The 16,631-nt window shown below is 42.8% G+C and overlaps 1 protein-coding gene across 4 annotated transcripts in view; it reads left to right on the top strand.

Moving 5' to 3' along the window:
* The window catches only part of clip1a (CAP-GLY domain containing linker protein 1a), a 61,170-nt gene that overhangs the window by 5,778 nt on the left and 38,761 nt on the right, over nucleotides 1-16,631 (top strand). For 3 of the 4 annotated variants that reach the window (XM_061902268.1, XM_061902263.1, XM_061902273.1), the window contains exon 2: nucleotides 10,584-10,875. The exons of the other annotated variant lie outside the window; for it this stretch is intronic. In XM_061902268.1, coding sequence (XP_061758252.1) covers nucleotides 10,785-10,875 — 91 coding nt within the window. In that variant the 5' untranslated portion in view covers nucleotides 10,584-10,784. The remainder of the gene's footprint in view (nucleotides 1-10,583; nucleotides 10,876-16,631) is intronic. 4 annotated transcript variants of the gene reach the window in all.

Raw genomic sequence — 16,631 nt, 5'->3', positions numbered from 1 at the left:
GCAGCTGACTCAGAGGCGCTCTCACCTTTTTTTAGTTAAATTGTGCGCAAGGTATATCAAGTACAAGGCAGTTAGCAGGCTGCACTGACATAACAGGACAGTGAAAAGACACAAAATCTACGAAGCATGCAGGCGCCTGACCATATAGGACCCTGTATGTGATGGATTTCATGTTGCATTATATTCTCAAATTCACAGGGAGCCAGTTGATAGATGCTAAACCTACTCAGTGGCCTAGTGCAGTGGTTCTCAAATAGGGGTACGCGTACCCCTGGGGGTACTTGACATTTTTGAAAAATATTCTTAAAATAGCAATAATTCAAAAATCCTTTATAAATATATTTATTGAATAATACTTCAACAGAATATGAATGTAAGTTCATAAACTGTGAAAAGAAATGCAACAATTCAATATTCAGTGTTGACAGCTAGATTTTTTGTGGACATGTTCCATAAATATTGATGTTAAATATTTATTTTTTTGTGAGGAAATGTTTAGAATTAAGTTGATGAATCCAGATGAGTTTCTATTACAATCCCCAAAGTGGGCACTTTAAGTTGATGATTACTTGTATGTGTAGAAAGCTTTATTTATAAATGAATCGCTTGTTTATTTTTCAACAAGTTTTTAGTTATTTTTATATATTTTTTTCCAAATAGTTCAAGAAAGACCACTACAAATGAGCAATATCTTGCACTGTTATACAATTTAATAAATAAGAAACTGATGACATAGTGCTGTATTTTACTTCATCTTTTTTTTTCAACCGAAAATATTTTGCTCTGATTAGGGGTTCTTCAATTAAAAAAATGTTCACAGGGGATACATCACTGAAAAAAGGTTGAGAACCACTGGCCTAGTGGTTAATGTCCGCCCTGAGATCAGTAGATTGTGAGCTGAGTCATACCAAAGACTTATAAAAATGGGACCCTCTACCTCCCTGCTTGGCACTCAGCATCAAGGGTTGGAATTGGGGGTTAAATCACCAAAACTGCTCACCTGACCTTCCAGGGAGTGAACAAGGGGATGGGTCAAATGCAGAGGACAAATTTCACCACACTTAGTGTGTTACAATCATTGGTACTTTAACTTAACTTTAACTAAAACGGAACCAATATTGAATCTGAAATCTTGAGCAGAGCCTGGTGGCAGCGTTCTGGTCTAATTACAGGTGACCTATTAAGGTTTTGCTGGAAAATTAATGATAATTTCTAGCTCGGAATAAAATACTACGTATCTTGAGTTTTGAAATGTTTCTGAGGTAGAAAAAAGCAGGACTGTTATACTTTTGATAAGCTCATCAAAAACATGGTGTGATCAAATATGACCCCAATATCTCTCAAAATAGCGGGCACATTTGTACCAAGGGAGTGTTGGCAGTTGGCTACTTTTGAAGTTGCAGTGTCAGGTGCAAATGCCAGATTGACAGTTATGACAATGCTAGATTTCTGTGTAAAAGGGACTTCATTAAGATACTTGTCCTGCCAGGGTATTTCCCCACCTTCCTGCCAGTACTTGGGGCCTCCATCATAATAATCCGCCCAGCAGATGTTTCCTCAAAAAGCAAGACTTTCGGCTTACTATGGGATAGGGCTGGGCGATATGGCCTTTTATTAATATCGCGATATTTTTAAGCCATGTCACGATACACGATATATATCTTGATATTTTGCCTTAACCTTGAATGAACACTTGATGCCTATAATCACAGCAGTATGATTATTCTATGTGTCTACATTAAAACATTCTTCTTCATACTGCATTAATATATGCTCATTTTGAACTTTCATGCAGAGAGGGAAACAGCAATTAAGTCAATTTACCAAAAGTGTATTTATTAAACAGTTATTAAGCAGTGGCACAAACATTCATGTCATTTCAAAACAGAAAGTGCAAGATTGTCAGAGACATTTTAAAACCAGCTATGAGTGCACTTTTGTGCATGATGTCACTAAGATTACATATCACAACAACACTAAATTAAAGTGCACTTTTCGTACAGAACACCACGACAATAGTTAAAAACAAATAAAGTGCACTTTTGTGCATGATGTCACAGAAGATATTTCAATAACTGTCCAATAAAAATGAGCTGCGTAACAGGAAATCAAATAGTGTATGTCCTTTGCTATGTGGTAGGTTACTACGGACGTTATTAAATTCTGTTGTTGACTATTTTTTTCATACGATCTGGAAATTGTTGCTTCGGCATTTTGTGGGTATGGCATTGAACAGAGATGTTGACATCCAGTTTCAAGCACTCTTCTTTTCTCTATCGGGGGACTTTTCAAATGATGCTACAAATTAGCAGTAGGTGCTACTTTTTGTAACAACGCTTTGGCCGCATACTTGTTCGACATATTCCCGCTTGAAGCCAAACCACCGCCAGACAATGGACCCCATGCTGTTTTTATTGGGAATTAATTCTTCCTTCATTTGTTACCAGATTGGCACCTTCTTTCTCTCCTATTACCACCCTCACCACTCCGCTAGCATCACAGCTAATGTTACCCATGCTGCTACCTCTCATGCCAGCAGCTACAAGCAACTGGGTGAGAACGTATACTCGAATATCACGATATAGTAATTTTCTATATCGCACAGAGACAAACCCGCGATATATCGCCCAGCCCTACTATGGGATTAATATGATCAAAAAAGCTAAGAATATGAATGAACGTAAAGGTGTGAGGTCATATTTTTGTGCTGTTGTGAGTTTTTTTTTTGTCAGGTTTGCAAGTATTTGCTGAGGAAACTTAAAAGGCTAGCAGAGTAGTTCAACATGGCAGTTTATCTTTTTGACCATCTGGATTAGCCGAGGCCAGTCGTTAGTTTGTTTTACGTTTGTGTAAATCGTGGGCTCCATCGTTTGGCTTCCCTCCTCTTTGCCACAGATTAGCGCAAGTGGAGTCGCGGCTCAAAGATTAACATTACTGTAGTGGGAACCTCTCCAGACCTAAGTGGATCATTTCACATGAATGCATCCACTCACCACTCCATGATCTACTTCTCCATCTTTTTTGAGAATGAAGACATTATAAGGGTGAATTAGCACCCCCACCACGATATCATCAGTGATGTCTCTCTCTTCTTGACTGTCCCGACAACCCGAGGGCACACAACGCTATCCTTCAATGGCACGGCGGGTGAAAACTAGAACGCTCTTGTTAAACTGGGTCGTTGCTGATGGCTGCCCTTCATTCTTCTGGCTGAGACACGTCTTGGGAGAATGTGTGGAAGAAAGAGTGAACTCTTGCTTACTGGAAGCGAGTGCACACATTGAAAAATATGCTGGTAATCAGGGGTTGGTGTCTTAGCACATTATAGTTGCCCACAGAAATCATCAGTTGGTGTTTGAGAGAACTGTTTTAAACTTTCAGTTTGTTTGGAGTCCAAATACATTTGAGGAATTGAATCTTAACGATAGATTGCACTAGTAGGATCGTCTCCCCCAGTGCTAATATTATACCAGTACGTCACCCACTTTTACAGCTCTTGGTTGGGCAGTTGTGAGGAACACCCAAAATCCTGCTGCGTTACCGAGCCATGAATTGACAGTAATGCGATTGCTCCTCAGTCTTAACTTGTTCAATATGACAACAGTCATCATGCGATTGAACATCAGTCCTTAGTAGGGATATAATGATAAGTAGTATAATGATCAACCTCGGTAAAACTTCCGACAGTTGAATCCCTCCATCCATGTTCTTCCGCTTATCCAAGGTCGGGTTGCGGGGGCAGCAGCCTAAGCAGGGAAGCCCAGACTTTCCTCTCCCCAGCCACTTTGTCCAGCTCTTCCTGGGGGATCCCGAGGCGTTTCCTGGCCAGCCGAGAGACATAGTCTTCCCAACGTGTCCTGGGTCTTACCCGTGGCCTCCTACCGGTTGAACGTGCCCTAAACACCTCCCTAGGGAGGCGTTCGGGTGGCATCCTGACCAGATGCCCGAACCACCTCATCTTGCTTCTCTCCATGTGGAGGAGCAGCGACTTTACTTTGAGCTCCTCCCGGATGGCAGAGCTTCTCTCACCCTATCTCTAAGGGAGAGCCCCGCCACCCTGGGGCGGAAACTCATTTGGGTCGTTTGTATCCGTGATCTTGTCCTTTCGGTCATAACCCAAAGCTCATGACCATAGGTGAGAATGGGAACGTGGATCGACCGGTAAATTGAGAGCTTTGCCCTCCGGCTCAGCTCCTTCTTCACCACAACTGATCGATACAGCCTCCGCATTACTGAAGACGCCGCACCGATCCGCCTGTCGATCTCACGATCTACTCTTCCCTCGCTTGTGAACAAGACTTGTAGGTACTTGAACTCCTCCACTTGGGGCAGGGTCTTCTCTCCAACCCGAAGATGGCACTCCACCCTTTTCCGGGCGAGAACCATGGACTCGGATTTGGAGGTGCTGATTCTCATCCCATTTGGGATGTAATGATGAATGGTATAATGATGAACCTCGGTAAAACTTTCGACAGTTAAATTACTGTTTTAAATGAAAATTATTGTAAAACCGTGGTTTATAACCACACTTTGATATACTCACGGACCGGTGACACTGTTCATTTAACGGAGAAGCCGCAAGCTTAATAGCTAGCATGAATACAAGAGTCATTAATGCCTTTCCCCATTACGACATACCCCAATCTGAACTTATATAAAAACATTGCTGTCCAAGCAACTATATTCCATTGTGCTCAATGAACCTCAAGGCTGTGCTATTTAAGAACAAAGTGATTGTTTCATACTCTTGAGATTTATTACATGGTGTCCACAACAGGAAGTGAACTTGTGTGACATCACAAACTGTAAGTGAAGCACCCAACACCTGTTTATCCTCATTTAAAAAAACAAGAACTTTACAAAGTAAAATGGAAGAATATACACATATTTAAACACTCAAATAAAATATTTATTGCTCTTGAAAAGGCCAAAACCATATATAATGTTTATTCTGCCTAGAAAGTAGATGGTGTGTCTATTTGACATGTTTTATACGTTAACATTTTGTAAAAATATTTCAGTGTTTACATAAGTACTTTTTCAGCACATTAAACAATACTGACCATCACATTAACAATAGGATTTAGGGATTTAGGATAGGGATGTGCCAATCGATTGGCCACCGATCAGTATCGGACAATTTTCCTGAAAATGTATATGATTGCTAATAGTGTATCTTCATTCACAGTGTGACGACACTCCCCTAAGTTAATCACCAACTTCGTTACAACAAAAAAACACAATTTCTTAGTATATTTAGTAGGGGTGTAACGGTACGTGTGTTCGTATTGAACCGATTCAGTACGGGGGTATCGCTTCGGTTTGGAGGTATACCGAACGAGTTTCCACACAAACATATTAAATAGCGTACTGCACGTTGTGTTAACAATGCACAACACACAGCATGCTAGCAGCGACAGGGCTACGATAGACTCACCATACCTCCTCTTCACCGGATATGTCCTCTTTTGCGGGGCTGTCCGGGTGGAGTTTCTTAAATGCCTCAAATGTCCAGCGTTTTAAGTTAAGGTTGCGTGTATTTTCAATGTACGTTCGGGGTTAAGAAGGGGTTGAAAACAAAACAAATTGTGCACGCAGCAGCACTCGTGAGGGAGGGGGAGACAGAGAGAGCGAGAGAGTTATGATGAATGCGCATGCGTCGCCAGGCTCTGCTTTTAACCCATAGATTTATCAGATTTTATTTTCTATTATCTATAGCAGGGGTGTCAAAAGTGTGCAATGGAGGCCATTTGCGGCCCACAGCTAATGTTTTAAAGGCCCACGGCACGTTCTAAAAATATTATTAAAATAAACAAAAACATAACAAAAGTGAAATAAAAAAGCTTAAAAGTTAAATTTAATTTAGAAAAAGTTGCAATGTTGACTAATAAAACAAAGCTGTTTTTTTTTCTTTCAAACTGTCATTGCTCAAAACATAATATTGAATCAAAAACAATGTTTTAATGAATTATTGATCTATCCAAGGTTCCCATTACTTCACATCAAATATTCCACTAGAAAAAAAAATTTGGTGGAAGATTTTGGAAATGTGGTACATAAATAACCCAAAAAATTATATTTTGTTTTCTTACTGTACCGAAAATGAACCGAACCGTGACCTCAAAACCGAGGTACCTACCAAACCGAAATTTTTGTGTACCGTTACACCCCTAAGATTTAGTATTATTGGTATTAGGACAAGGTTAAACATGTTGCACAAATAGACACCAAGAGAAAGTAGGAGCAGGCTTGCTAAGCTTGCTAGCCGTTAAGACCGCTCGAAAAAACAGAATGAATAAATTCATAATAAAATTTAAGAAGTGTAGATAGAAGCACCTAACAGCAGAAAGTAAGCAGTTATTTACTGGAAACTAACGAGTAGATAAATAAACGCTAGCGAGTGGATAATATAGCAGCTGCTAAATGTGTCAGCATTGTTGCAGTCAGAAGTGAACAACACTTTAGGAGGGTGAATTAATCCATGAACTGGTGGTGTCAACACCAAGGGAAATATCAGAATATGTTCGATACTAGAGTGATTATTTTTATTTTCCTAAACAATTTTTGTTTAGTTTTTGTTATGGTTTTCAAATTCAGCAAATAATTATTTGGACAAAGGGGGGCTTTAAGGGCAAAAACCCAAGCCTTTAAATGAGTAATTGATGGTAGTTTTTTCTTTTTTTTTTAGTTAGTTATTGTGTGGTATTGAATTTGTTTTGATCTAACAATCGTATGTGGGGAAAAATCATCCATCCATCCATTTCCTACTGCTTATTCCCTTTGCCTATCTCAGATACAATCGGGCGGAAGGCGGGGTAGACCCTGGACAAGTCGCCCACTCATCGCAGGGCCAACACAGATAGACAACATTCACACTCACATTGAGTTAATTTAAATATTATGCTGATATTTTTCAACTCAATAGTACTCACTATAATAAAATAATAGAAAAATGTACAGGTAGGACTTGTGATCAGTATTGGTATTGGCCAATCTCTCTAGTATCGGAATTAGCAGCATAAATCTCTGATCGGAGAATCCCTAGTCTCGGGGGTCAGCAACCCGCGGCTCTCGAGCCGCATGCGGCTCTTTAGCGCCGCCCTAGTGGCTTTCTGGAGCTTTTTCAAAAATATGTGAAAAATGGAAAAAGATGAGGGGGAAAAAAAACCTATTTTTTGTTTTAATTTGGTTTCTGTAGGAGGAAAAAAATGACACAAACCTCCCTAATTGTTATAAAGCACACTTTATATCAGTGGTCCCCAACCTTTTTGTATCCGCGGACCGGTCAACGCTTAATAATTTGTCCCGCGGCCCGGGGGGGGGGGGGGGTCCTTTTTTTTTCTTTTTTTTTTTTTCTTCTTTGTCATGAAAAAGGGATTTTTTTGTGGTTGGTGCACTATTTGTGAGTGTATATTGTGTTTTTTATGTTGATTTAATAAAAAAAAAAAAATATATATATATATATATTTTTTTTCTTTTTATAAAAAATTATTCTGCGGCCCGGTGGTTGGGGACCACTGCTTTATATTAAACATGCTTCACTGATTCGAGTATTTGGCGAGCGCCGTTTTGTCCTACTAAATTTGCCGGTCCTTGAACTCACCGTAGTTTGTTGACATGTATAACTTTATCCGACTTTCTAAGACGTGTTTTTATGCCGCTTCTTTGTCTTTCTCATTTTGTCCACCAAACTATCAACGTTGTGCATGAATCCACAAAGGTGAGTTTTGTTGATCTTATTGACTTGTGTGGAGTGCTAATCAGACATATTTGGTCACTGCATGACTGCAAGCTAATCGATGCTAACATGCTATTTAGGCTAGCTGTATGTACATATTGCATCATTATGCCTCATTTGCAGGTATATTTGAGTTCATTTAGTTTCATTTAGGGCATACTGTACATACTATGATGATTAACTTGTGTGATGACTGTATTATGTTGATAGTATATATTTGTACCATGAATTGATTAACATGGACCCCGACTTAAACAAGTTGAAAAACTTATTCGGGTGTTACTATTTAGTGGTGAATTGTACGGAATATGTACTGAACTGTGCAATCTACTAATAAAAGTATCAATCAATCAATCAATCAATCAAAAGCCTCATAATTCAATTGATATCTCATGACACGCTATCTGAAGGTAATATGGCTTTTAATTTTTTGCGGCTCCAGACGGATTTGTTTTTGTATTTATGGTCCAATATGGCTCTTTCAACATTTTGGGTTGCCACCCCTGCCCTAGTTCTATTCGGTTAAATATGATAACTGTCACGTTTTACGAAAGAAATGGGTAACTCCGAAAGAATGCAGTAAGACAAAATTGTCAAAAGGCTTGTCCGTCCCTAAAGTTTTGTTCTGTTTTTGTTTTTGTTTGTATGGTACTGTTCTTGTATTATATTGTTTGTTAATTGTGGTATGAGTGAGAAGTGTTGGGATATTATAAGCATCTGCTTCATCCAACCCCTTTTTAAGCCTTGCAGAAATGTCTCTGCCAAGATGTAAGCAAAATGTGTTGTACTGTGCAGCTTTGAAATAAATACCTCAATTGAAGTACTGTATAGGAGTTAACTAATGTGTCAGTGTAGTTAATTGTCCTGAAAGTGGAACATGAAGGCAATCTTGTCTTTGAATACTGCTTTTGGTGATTAGTTCTATAGTCTGGCTCATCGGTGACACCATTGTGAAAGACACACACACAAAAGGCAAATAAAATACTTAAGCTATAGGCCTACTGAAATGAGATTTTCCTATTTAAACGGGGATAGCAGGTCCATTCTATGCGTCATACTTGATCATTTCGCGATATTGCCATATTTTCACTGAAAGGATTTAGTAAAGAACATCGACGATAAACTTCTTAACTTTTGGTGCTGATAAAAAAGTCTTGCCTGTTCCGGAAGTAGCAGACGATATGCGCGTGACGTCACGGGTTGTGGAGCTCCTCACATCTGAACATTGTTTACAATCATGGCCACCTCCAGTGAGAGCGATTCGGACCGAGAAAGCGACGATTTCCCCATTAATTTGAGCGAGGATGAAAGATTTGTGGATGAGGAAAGTGAGAGTGAAGGACTAGGAAAAAAAAAAGACTATACAGTGGGAGCGATTCAGATGTCATTAGACGAATTTACTAGGATAATTCTGGAAAATCCCTTATCTGCTTATTGTGTTACTACTGTTTTAGGGAGATTATATGATCGTACCTGTACGACCTGAAGGTCGTCCCTGCACCTTTCTACAGCACCAGTCGACAAGCGGTGGCGATGCCCATCTCTGCACTTCGCAAGGGACCCTACGAAACACGATCTTTCAAAATCATTGCTGTATAATACACTGTACTTTTTGTGTGTGTGGTCCAATCCAACCGTGTTCGCTTGACCGCTCTGTTCAATAGTAAAGCTTCACCGTCATCTTTCAGGAATGTAAACAATGAAACACCGGCTGTGTTTGTGTTGCTAAAGGCTGCAATACACCGCTTCCCACCCACAGCTTTCTTCTTTGACGTCTCCATTATTCATTGAACAAATTGCAAAAGATTCAGCAACACAGATGTACTGTGGAATTATGCAATGGAAACAGACTACTTATAGCTGGGAACGGTGCTGGAACAAAATGTCCTCTACAATGTGTAACGTCACGCGCACGCGTCATTATACCGCGAGGTTAGAGCAGGATACTTCTGCGCGAAATTTAGAATTGCAATTTAGTAAACTAACCCAGCCGTATTGGCATTTGTTGCAATGTTAAGAATTTAATCATTGATATATAAACTATCAGACTGCGTGGTAGGTAGTAGTGGGTTTCAGTAGGCCTTTAAGCTATAGGCTGGTTTGCTGGTATAGTTGTGTACCTATTTCCCTTTCAATTTGAAACCTACCTCCATATTTTTTAACTTGGGCAATCACTTTGCTGCAGTGAAACATTTAAAATGACCTCAGCCTGACTTCTGCTGCCTAAAGGAGTATTGATTTGATAGAACTAGTGTAATGAATGTCTCAAGTGTTTTGAGACCTGAGGTCCACCATTAGTCAGTTTGTATCTAGATTTACCAGATAATCCATCTTGATGTGACGGGCACACCATAAGGTAAAGAATCTACTCAGAGGGTGCTTAATTTAAAATTGGACATGCATCCAATTGCTTTTTTGCAAGGCGCTAATCCGAAAAATAGGATTATCCGATGCTGCTGGTGGTCGTTTTCCCACTCCATCCGCTGTAATCCAGTTTTAGCTGCCGGACTAGACTTGCAGATTTTTTTTATTTGGCAAAATGAAATTGTGCGACACCGTGTTAGTTGACGGGGTGGTGCAGGAGATGAAAAGGTATTAGTTGTGCCGGCGTATCGTCTGGCCTCTGGCGGATATTTTTAGGTCGGTGGTCTTTGCTGTCATAACAGGAACAGAATGCCTCCTATGATGGGGCTAGCAAAACACAGTTGCTGTGCATGACCTGAGTAGTTGTACTAACTTTTTTATTTTCTGTAGTAAGTTAGTTAAATTACTGCCAACTGTGCTATCTGCAGCAAATGTCACCCTAATAAAGCCTTTTTTAATTTTCTCTCTCTTATCCAAACAGGGTCCTCTTCCAGAGCACCATTTTTTTTACCCCCTACCCTACTCCCTTTTTGTATTGTTTTTTCATTACTGTTGTTTTCTTGAGGATAAGAGAAAACTTCACTGTCCAAGAGCCTTAAACGGTAGTTTACATGGTCTGGGTTCAGACTGTGTCTTTTGACGGACAACAGCCTCGTGGCTCCATCAGATCACAAGAGGAAATATGAGCTCAGCCAAGCCCAGTGGGATCAAAGGGCCCAGTAAGATAGCCAGACCACTTGGGACAGGCGCACCTAAGACCAGCCACAGCACAGGTAGGATCATCAATATCTAAATAAAAAAAATATTTGGCCTGTATGGGAAAAAAAAAATGCTTAGTTCAAAATTTGCACTGTGAGGTGTTTGTAATAAAATGACTTTCTTGTCTTAATTAAAATAACAAAAATATGAAACACAACTGTCAATATGAATTTGACAGTTTGGAAGCAACCTTTTAGCAATTGTTAGCCAACTTAAAGACTTGGTTGCGCTGTAAATTATGAATTTTTGTGGCCCATTACATGTTGTTTTTCTTGGCCCTGTGCACAGTCCAAAGCAGGTCTTCAACAGGGGTCCGCAGAGGTACTACAGTGTGGTCGTGACATTTTTGGTTGATTAGGCTTTTAACAACATTGTATTTTAGGGATGTTACAATCAACATTTATGGCCTTTGATCCCAATCCGTTTTTGTTTTTTTTGCATCAGATCCAATCCTATTTCGAGTCCCGATCCTAAAAATAGGTGCACCACAATATTGTGCGCTCTATTGGTGCAGTCTTGCGCTTATTTTACTCTAACAAACCTTGGAAGCAACAAAATACAAATCAAATATTTTTTGTCATTGAATTTCTCGATTAATGATTGCCGCCCTAACTGGGTCACAGCCGTGGTAAAGATCGGCTGGGCTCGGCAGCTCATCAGCCGATCACCAATCATTTAAAAATGGCAAAAATCGACCCTGATCTCATTCCATGTTCGGGATCTGGACACCTATTGCAGGGTTTCCAGCAGCGCTTTGTTGCTAAGGCGGCCGCCTTAACAACAAAGAGCCACTGCCTAAACTCACGTTTTAACAAGATCTCCAGCCACATGTGCGCATTTAAAAAACTATCTCTGTCCCCAAGCAAACGCATACACTGAGTGTCATACACATGCCAAAATACTGGGGGCGCTGTAGCCTAGGACTTAAGACCATTTTAGCCAATCAGAAACATCCAAAACGTTATTTCCGGAGGCGGCATATAGCAAAAATAGCGGGTTACAGCAAGAAAGAATAATATATGTGGACTGACAGAAGTAGAGCTACAGCCACAAGCATGACAGACTAAAACGAAAACTTCCAAGTTGTTGAATGCAGTAGAAGAAGATGTCCAGATAAAGAAGAGACTTCTGAACATGATGGAGACATCAGAGAAGCGATCGTCTGACAATTTAGACAAACTAACATCAAATTACGAAGTCAAAATATTGACTTACTAATAATGACATACTTGGTATCTCAGGTAATTCGGACTGTTTTGTTTATACCTCACGGAAAAAATACCAAGATATATATTTGGGTGTGGGAAAAAATCGATTAGAATTTGAATCGCGATTCTCACGTTTTGGGATTCAGACTCTATTCTCATTTTAAAAAAATCGATTTCAAATTTTTTTTTTTATTATTATTTTTAATTTTTTCAATCAATCCAAAAAAACAATACACAGCAATACCATAACAATGCAATCCAATTCCAAAACCAAACCTGATCCAGCAACACTCAGAACTGCAATAAACAAAGCAATTCAGGAGACACAAACACGACACAGAACAAACCTAAAGTAGGGAAACAAAAATGGATATTATCAACAACAGTATCCATCCATCCATCATCTTCCGCTTATCCGAGGTCGGGTCGCGGGGGCAACAGCCTAAGCAGGGAAACCCAGACTTGCCTCTTCGTCTAGCTCTTCCCGTGGGGTCCTGAGGCGTTCCCAGGCCAGCCGGGAGACATAGTCTTCCCAACGTGTCCTGGGTCTTCCCCGTGGCCTCCTACCGGTTGGACGTGCCCTAAACACCTCCCTAGGGAGGCGTTCGGGTGGCATCCTGACCAGATGCCCGAACCACCTCATCTGGCTCCTCTCGATGTGAAGGAGCAGCGGCTTTACTTTGAGTTCCTCCCGGATGGCAGAGCTTCTCACCCTATCTCTAAGGGAGAGCCCCGCCACACGGCGGAGGAAACTCATTTCGGCCGCTTGTACCCGTGATTTTATCCTTTCGGTCATGACCCAAAGCTCATGACCATAGGTGAGGATGGGAACGTAGATCGACCGGTAAATTGAGAGCTTTGCCTTCCGGCTCAGCTCCTTCTTCACCACAACGGATCGGTACAACGTCCGCATTACTGAAGACGCCGCACCGATCCGCCTGTCGATCTCACGATCCACTCTTCCCTCACTCGTGAACAAGACTCCTAGGCACTTGAACTCCTCCACTTGGGGCAGGGTCTCCTCCCCAACCCGGAGATGGCACTCCACCCTTTTCCGGGCGAGAACCATGGACTCGGACTTGGAGGTGCTGATTCTCATTCCGGTCGCTTCACACTCGGCTGCGAACCGATCCAGCGAGAGCTGAAGATCCCGGTCAGATGAAGCCATCAGGACCACATCATCTGCAAAAAGCAGAGACCTAATCCTGCGGTTACCAAACTGGAACCCCTCAACGCCTTGACTGCGCCTACAAATTCTGTCCATAAAAGTTATGAACAGAATCTGTGACAAAGGACAGCCTTGGCGGAGTCCAACCCTCACTGGAAATGTGTTCGACTTACTGCCGGCAATGCGAACCAAGCTCTGGCACTGATCGTACAGGGAACGGACCGCCACAATAAGACAGTCCGATACCCCATACTCTCTGAGCACTCCCCACAGGACTTCCCGAGGGACACGGTCGAATGCCTTCTCCAAGTCCACAAAGCACATGTAGACTGGTTGGGCAAACTCCCATGCACCCTCAAGAACCCTGCCGAGAGTATAGAGCTGGTCCACAGTTCCACGACCAGGACGAAAACCACACTGTTCCTCCTGAATCCGAGGTTCGACTATCCGACGTAGCCTCCTCTCCAGTACACCTGAATAAACCTTACCGGGAAGGCTGAGGAGGGTGATCCCACGATAGTTGGAACACACCCTCCGGTCCCCCTTCTTAAAGAGAGGAACCACCACCCCGGTCTGCCAATCCAGAGGTACCGCCCCTGATGTCCACGCGATGCTGCAAAGTCTTGTCAACCAAGACAGCCCCACAGCATCCAGAGCCTTAAGGAACTCCGGGCGGATCTCGTCCACCCCTGGGGCCTTGCCACCGAGGAGCTTTTTAACTACCTCAGCGACCTCAGCCCCAGAAATAGGAGAGTCCACCACAGATACCCCAGGCACTGCTTCCTCATAGGAAGACGTGTTGGTGGGATTGAGGAGGTATTCGAAGTATTCCTTCCACCTATCCACAACATCCGCAGTCGAGGTCAGCAGAACACCATCCGCACCATACACGGTGTTGATAGTGCACTGCTTCCCCTTCCTGAGGCGGCGGACGGTGGTCCAGAATCGCTTCGAAACCGTCCGGAAGTCGTTTTCCATGGCTTCCCCGAACTCTTCCCATGTCCGAGTTTTTGCCTCCGCGACCGCTGAAGCTGCACACCGCTTGGCCTGTCGGTACCTGTCCACAGCCTCCGGAGTCCTATGAGCCAAAAGGACCCGATAGGACTCCTTCAGCTTGACGGCATCCCTCACCGCTGGTGTCCACCAAGGGGTTTTAGGATTGCCGCCCCGACAGGCACCAACTACCTTGCGGCCACAGCTCCGATCTGCCGCCTCGACAATAGAGGTGCGGAACATGGTCCACTCGGACTCAATATCCAGCACCTTCCTCGTGACATGTTCAAAGTTCTTCCAGAGGTGGGAATTGAAACTTTGTCTGACAGGAGACTCTGCCAGACGTTCCCAGCAGACCCTCACAATGCGTTTGGGCCTCCCAGGTCTGTCCGGCATCCTCCCCCACCATCGCAGCCAACTCACCACCAGGTGGTGATCGGTAGAAAGCTCCGCCCCTCTCTTCACCCGAGTGTCCAAAACATGAGGCCGCAAATCCGATGACACAACTACAAAGTCGATCATGGAACTGCGGCCTAGGGTGTCCTGGTGCCAAGTGCACATATGGACACCCTTATGTTTGAACATGGTGTTTGTTATCGACAAACTGTGACGAGCACAAAAGTCCAATAACAAAACACCACTCGGGTTCAGATCCGGGCGGCCATTCTTCCCAATCACGCCTCTCCAGGTTTCACTGTCGTTGCCAACGTGAGCGTTGAAGTCTCCCAGTAGGACAAGGGAATCACCCGGGGGAGCACTTTCCAGTACTCCCTCGAGTGTTCCCAAAAAGGGTGGGCACTCTGAACTGCTGTTTGGTGCATAAGCACAAACAACAGTCAGGACCCGTCCCCCCACCCGAAGGCGGAGGGAGGCTACCCTTTCGTCCACCGGGTTGAACTCCAACGTACAGGCTTTGAGCCGGGGGGAAACAAGAATTGCCACCCCTGCCCGTCGCCTCTCACTGCCGGCAACGCCAGAGTGGAAGAGGGTCCAATCCCTCTCGAGAGAAGTGGTTCCAGAGCCCTTGCTGTGCGTCGAAGTGAGTCCGACTATATCCAGCCGGAATTTCTCGACTTCGCGCACTAGCTCAGGCTCTTTCCCCCCCAGTGACGTGACGTTCCACGTCCCAAGAGCTAGCTTCTGTAGCCGAGGATCGGACCGCCAAGTGCCCTGCCTTCGGCTGTTGCCCAGCTCACAATGCACCCGACCTCTATGGCCCCTGCTATGGGTGGTGAGCCCATTGGAGGGGTGACCCACGTTGCCTCTTCGGGATGTGCCCGGCCGGGCCCCATGGGAACAGGCCCGGCCACCAGGCGCTCGCCATCGTGCCCCACCTCCGGGCCTGGCTCCAGAGGGGGGCCACGGTGACCCGCGTCCGGGCGAGGGAAATCTGGGTCCATGGTTTTTCATCTTCATAAAGGTCTTCGAGCTGCTCTTTGTCTGATACAACAGTATCATTAGTTATAATTTCAGCATAACAGTGATTAAAAATCCCTCATTCACATTATTATTAGACATTTAAAAAAAGAACAATAGTGTCACAGTGGCTTACACTTGCATCACATCTTGACAACATACTGTGTCCAATATTTTCATAAAGATAAAATAAGTCATATTTTTGGTTCGTTTAATAGTTAAAACAAATTTACATTATTGCAATCAGTTGATAAAAAATTGTCCTTTAAAATTATTACAAAAGCTTTTTTTTTTTTTAAATATACTACTCTGCTAGCATGTCAGCAGACTGGGGTAGATCCAGGCTGAAATCCTATGTATTGAATGAATAGAGAATCCTTTTGAATCGGAAAAATATCATTTTTGAATCGAGAATCGCGTTGAATCCAAAAAAATCGATTTATAATCGAATCGCTACCCCAAGAATCGATATTGAGTCGAACCGTGAGACACCCAAAGATTCGCAGCCCTAATGTATATCGCCATTCTGCAAATGGAGCGGAAAACAACCAAAAATTGTAGGCTTCTTTATTTCTGTAATATTTTATTATAAGATATTATTTGGTTACTTTTTAATAAACAGAGTGTTCAATGTAATCAGTCTGTAGTTTATTAACCCCCACCCCTGTCCCAGGTTGTGGTGGCAGCAATGAGGTGGAAACGTGATGGCGACACCACCTTAACTAACACATTTTCTGGGAGAAACACTGTTTTATATTCATTTTATTGTCTTTCAATACACATTAACATCCATCCATCCATTTTCTACCGCTTATTCCCTTTCGGGGTCGCGGGGGGTGCTGGCGCCTATCTCAGCTACAATCGGGCGGAAGGCGGGGTACACCCTGGACAAGTCGCCACCTCATCGCATTGGTTTATAAATGGTAGTGACATAGCCACTTGCTCACTGTACCTTGGAGGTTAAAAAACTAATACATAATTATAC

This window comes from Nerophis ophidion, linkage group LG01, assembly GCF_033978795.1.
Source record: "Nerophis ophidion isolate RoL-2023_Sa linkage group LG01, RoL_Noph_v1.0, whole genome shotgun sequence".
NCBI classification, from domain to species: domain Eukaryota; kingdom Metazoa; phylum Chordata; class Actinopteri; order Syngnathiformes; family Syngnathidae; genus Nerophis; species Nerophis ophidion.
Note: the sequence above shows the minus strand (reverse complement) of the source record. Positions and strands in the feature narration are given on the sequence as shown.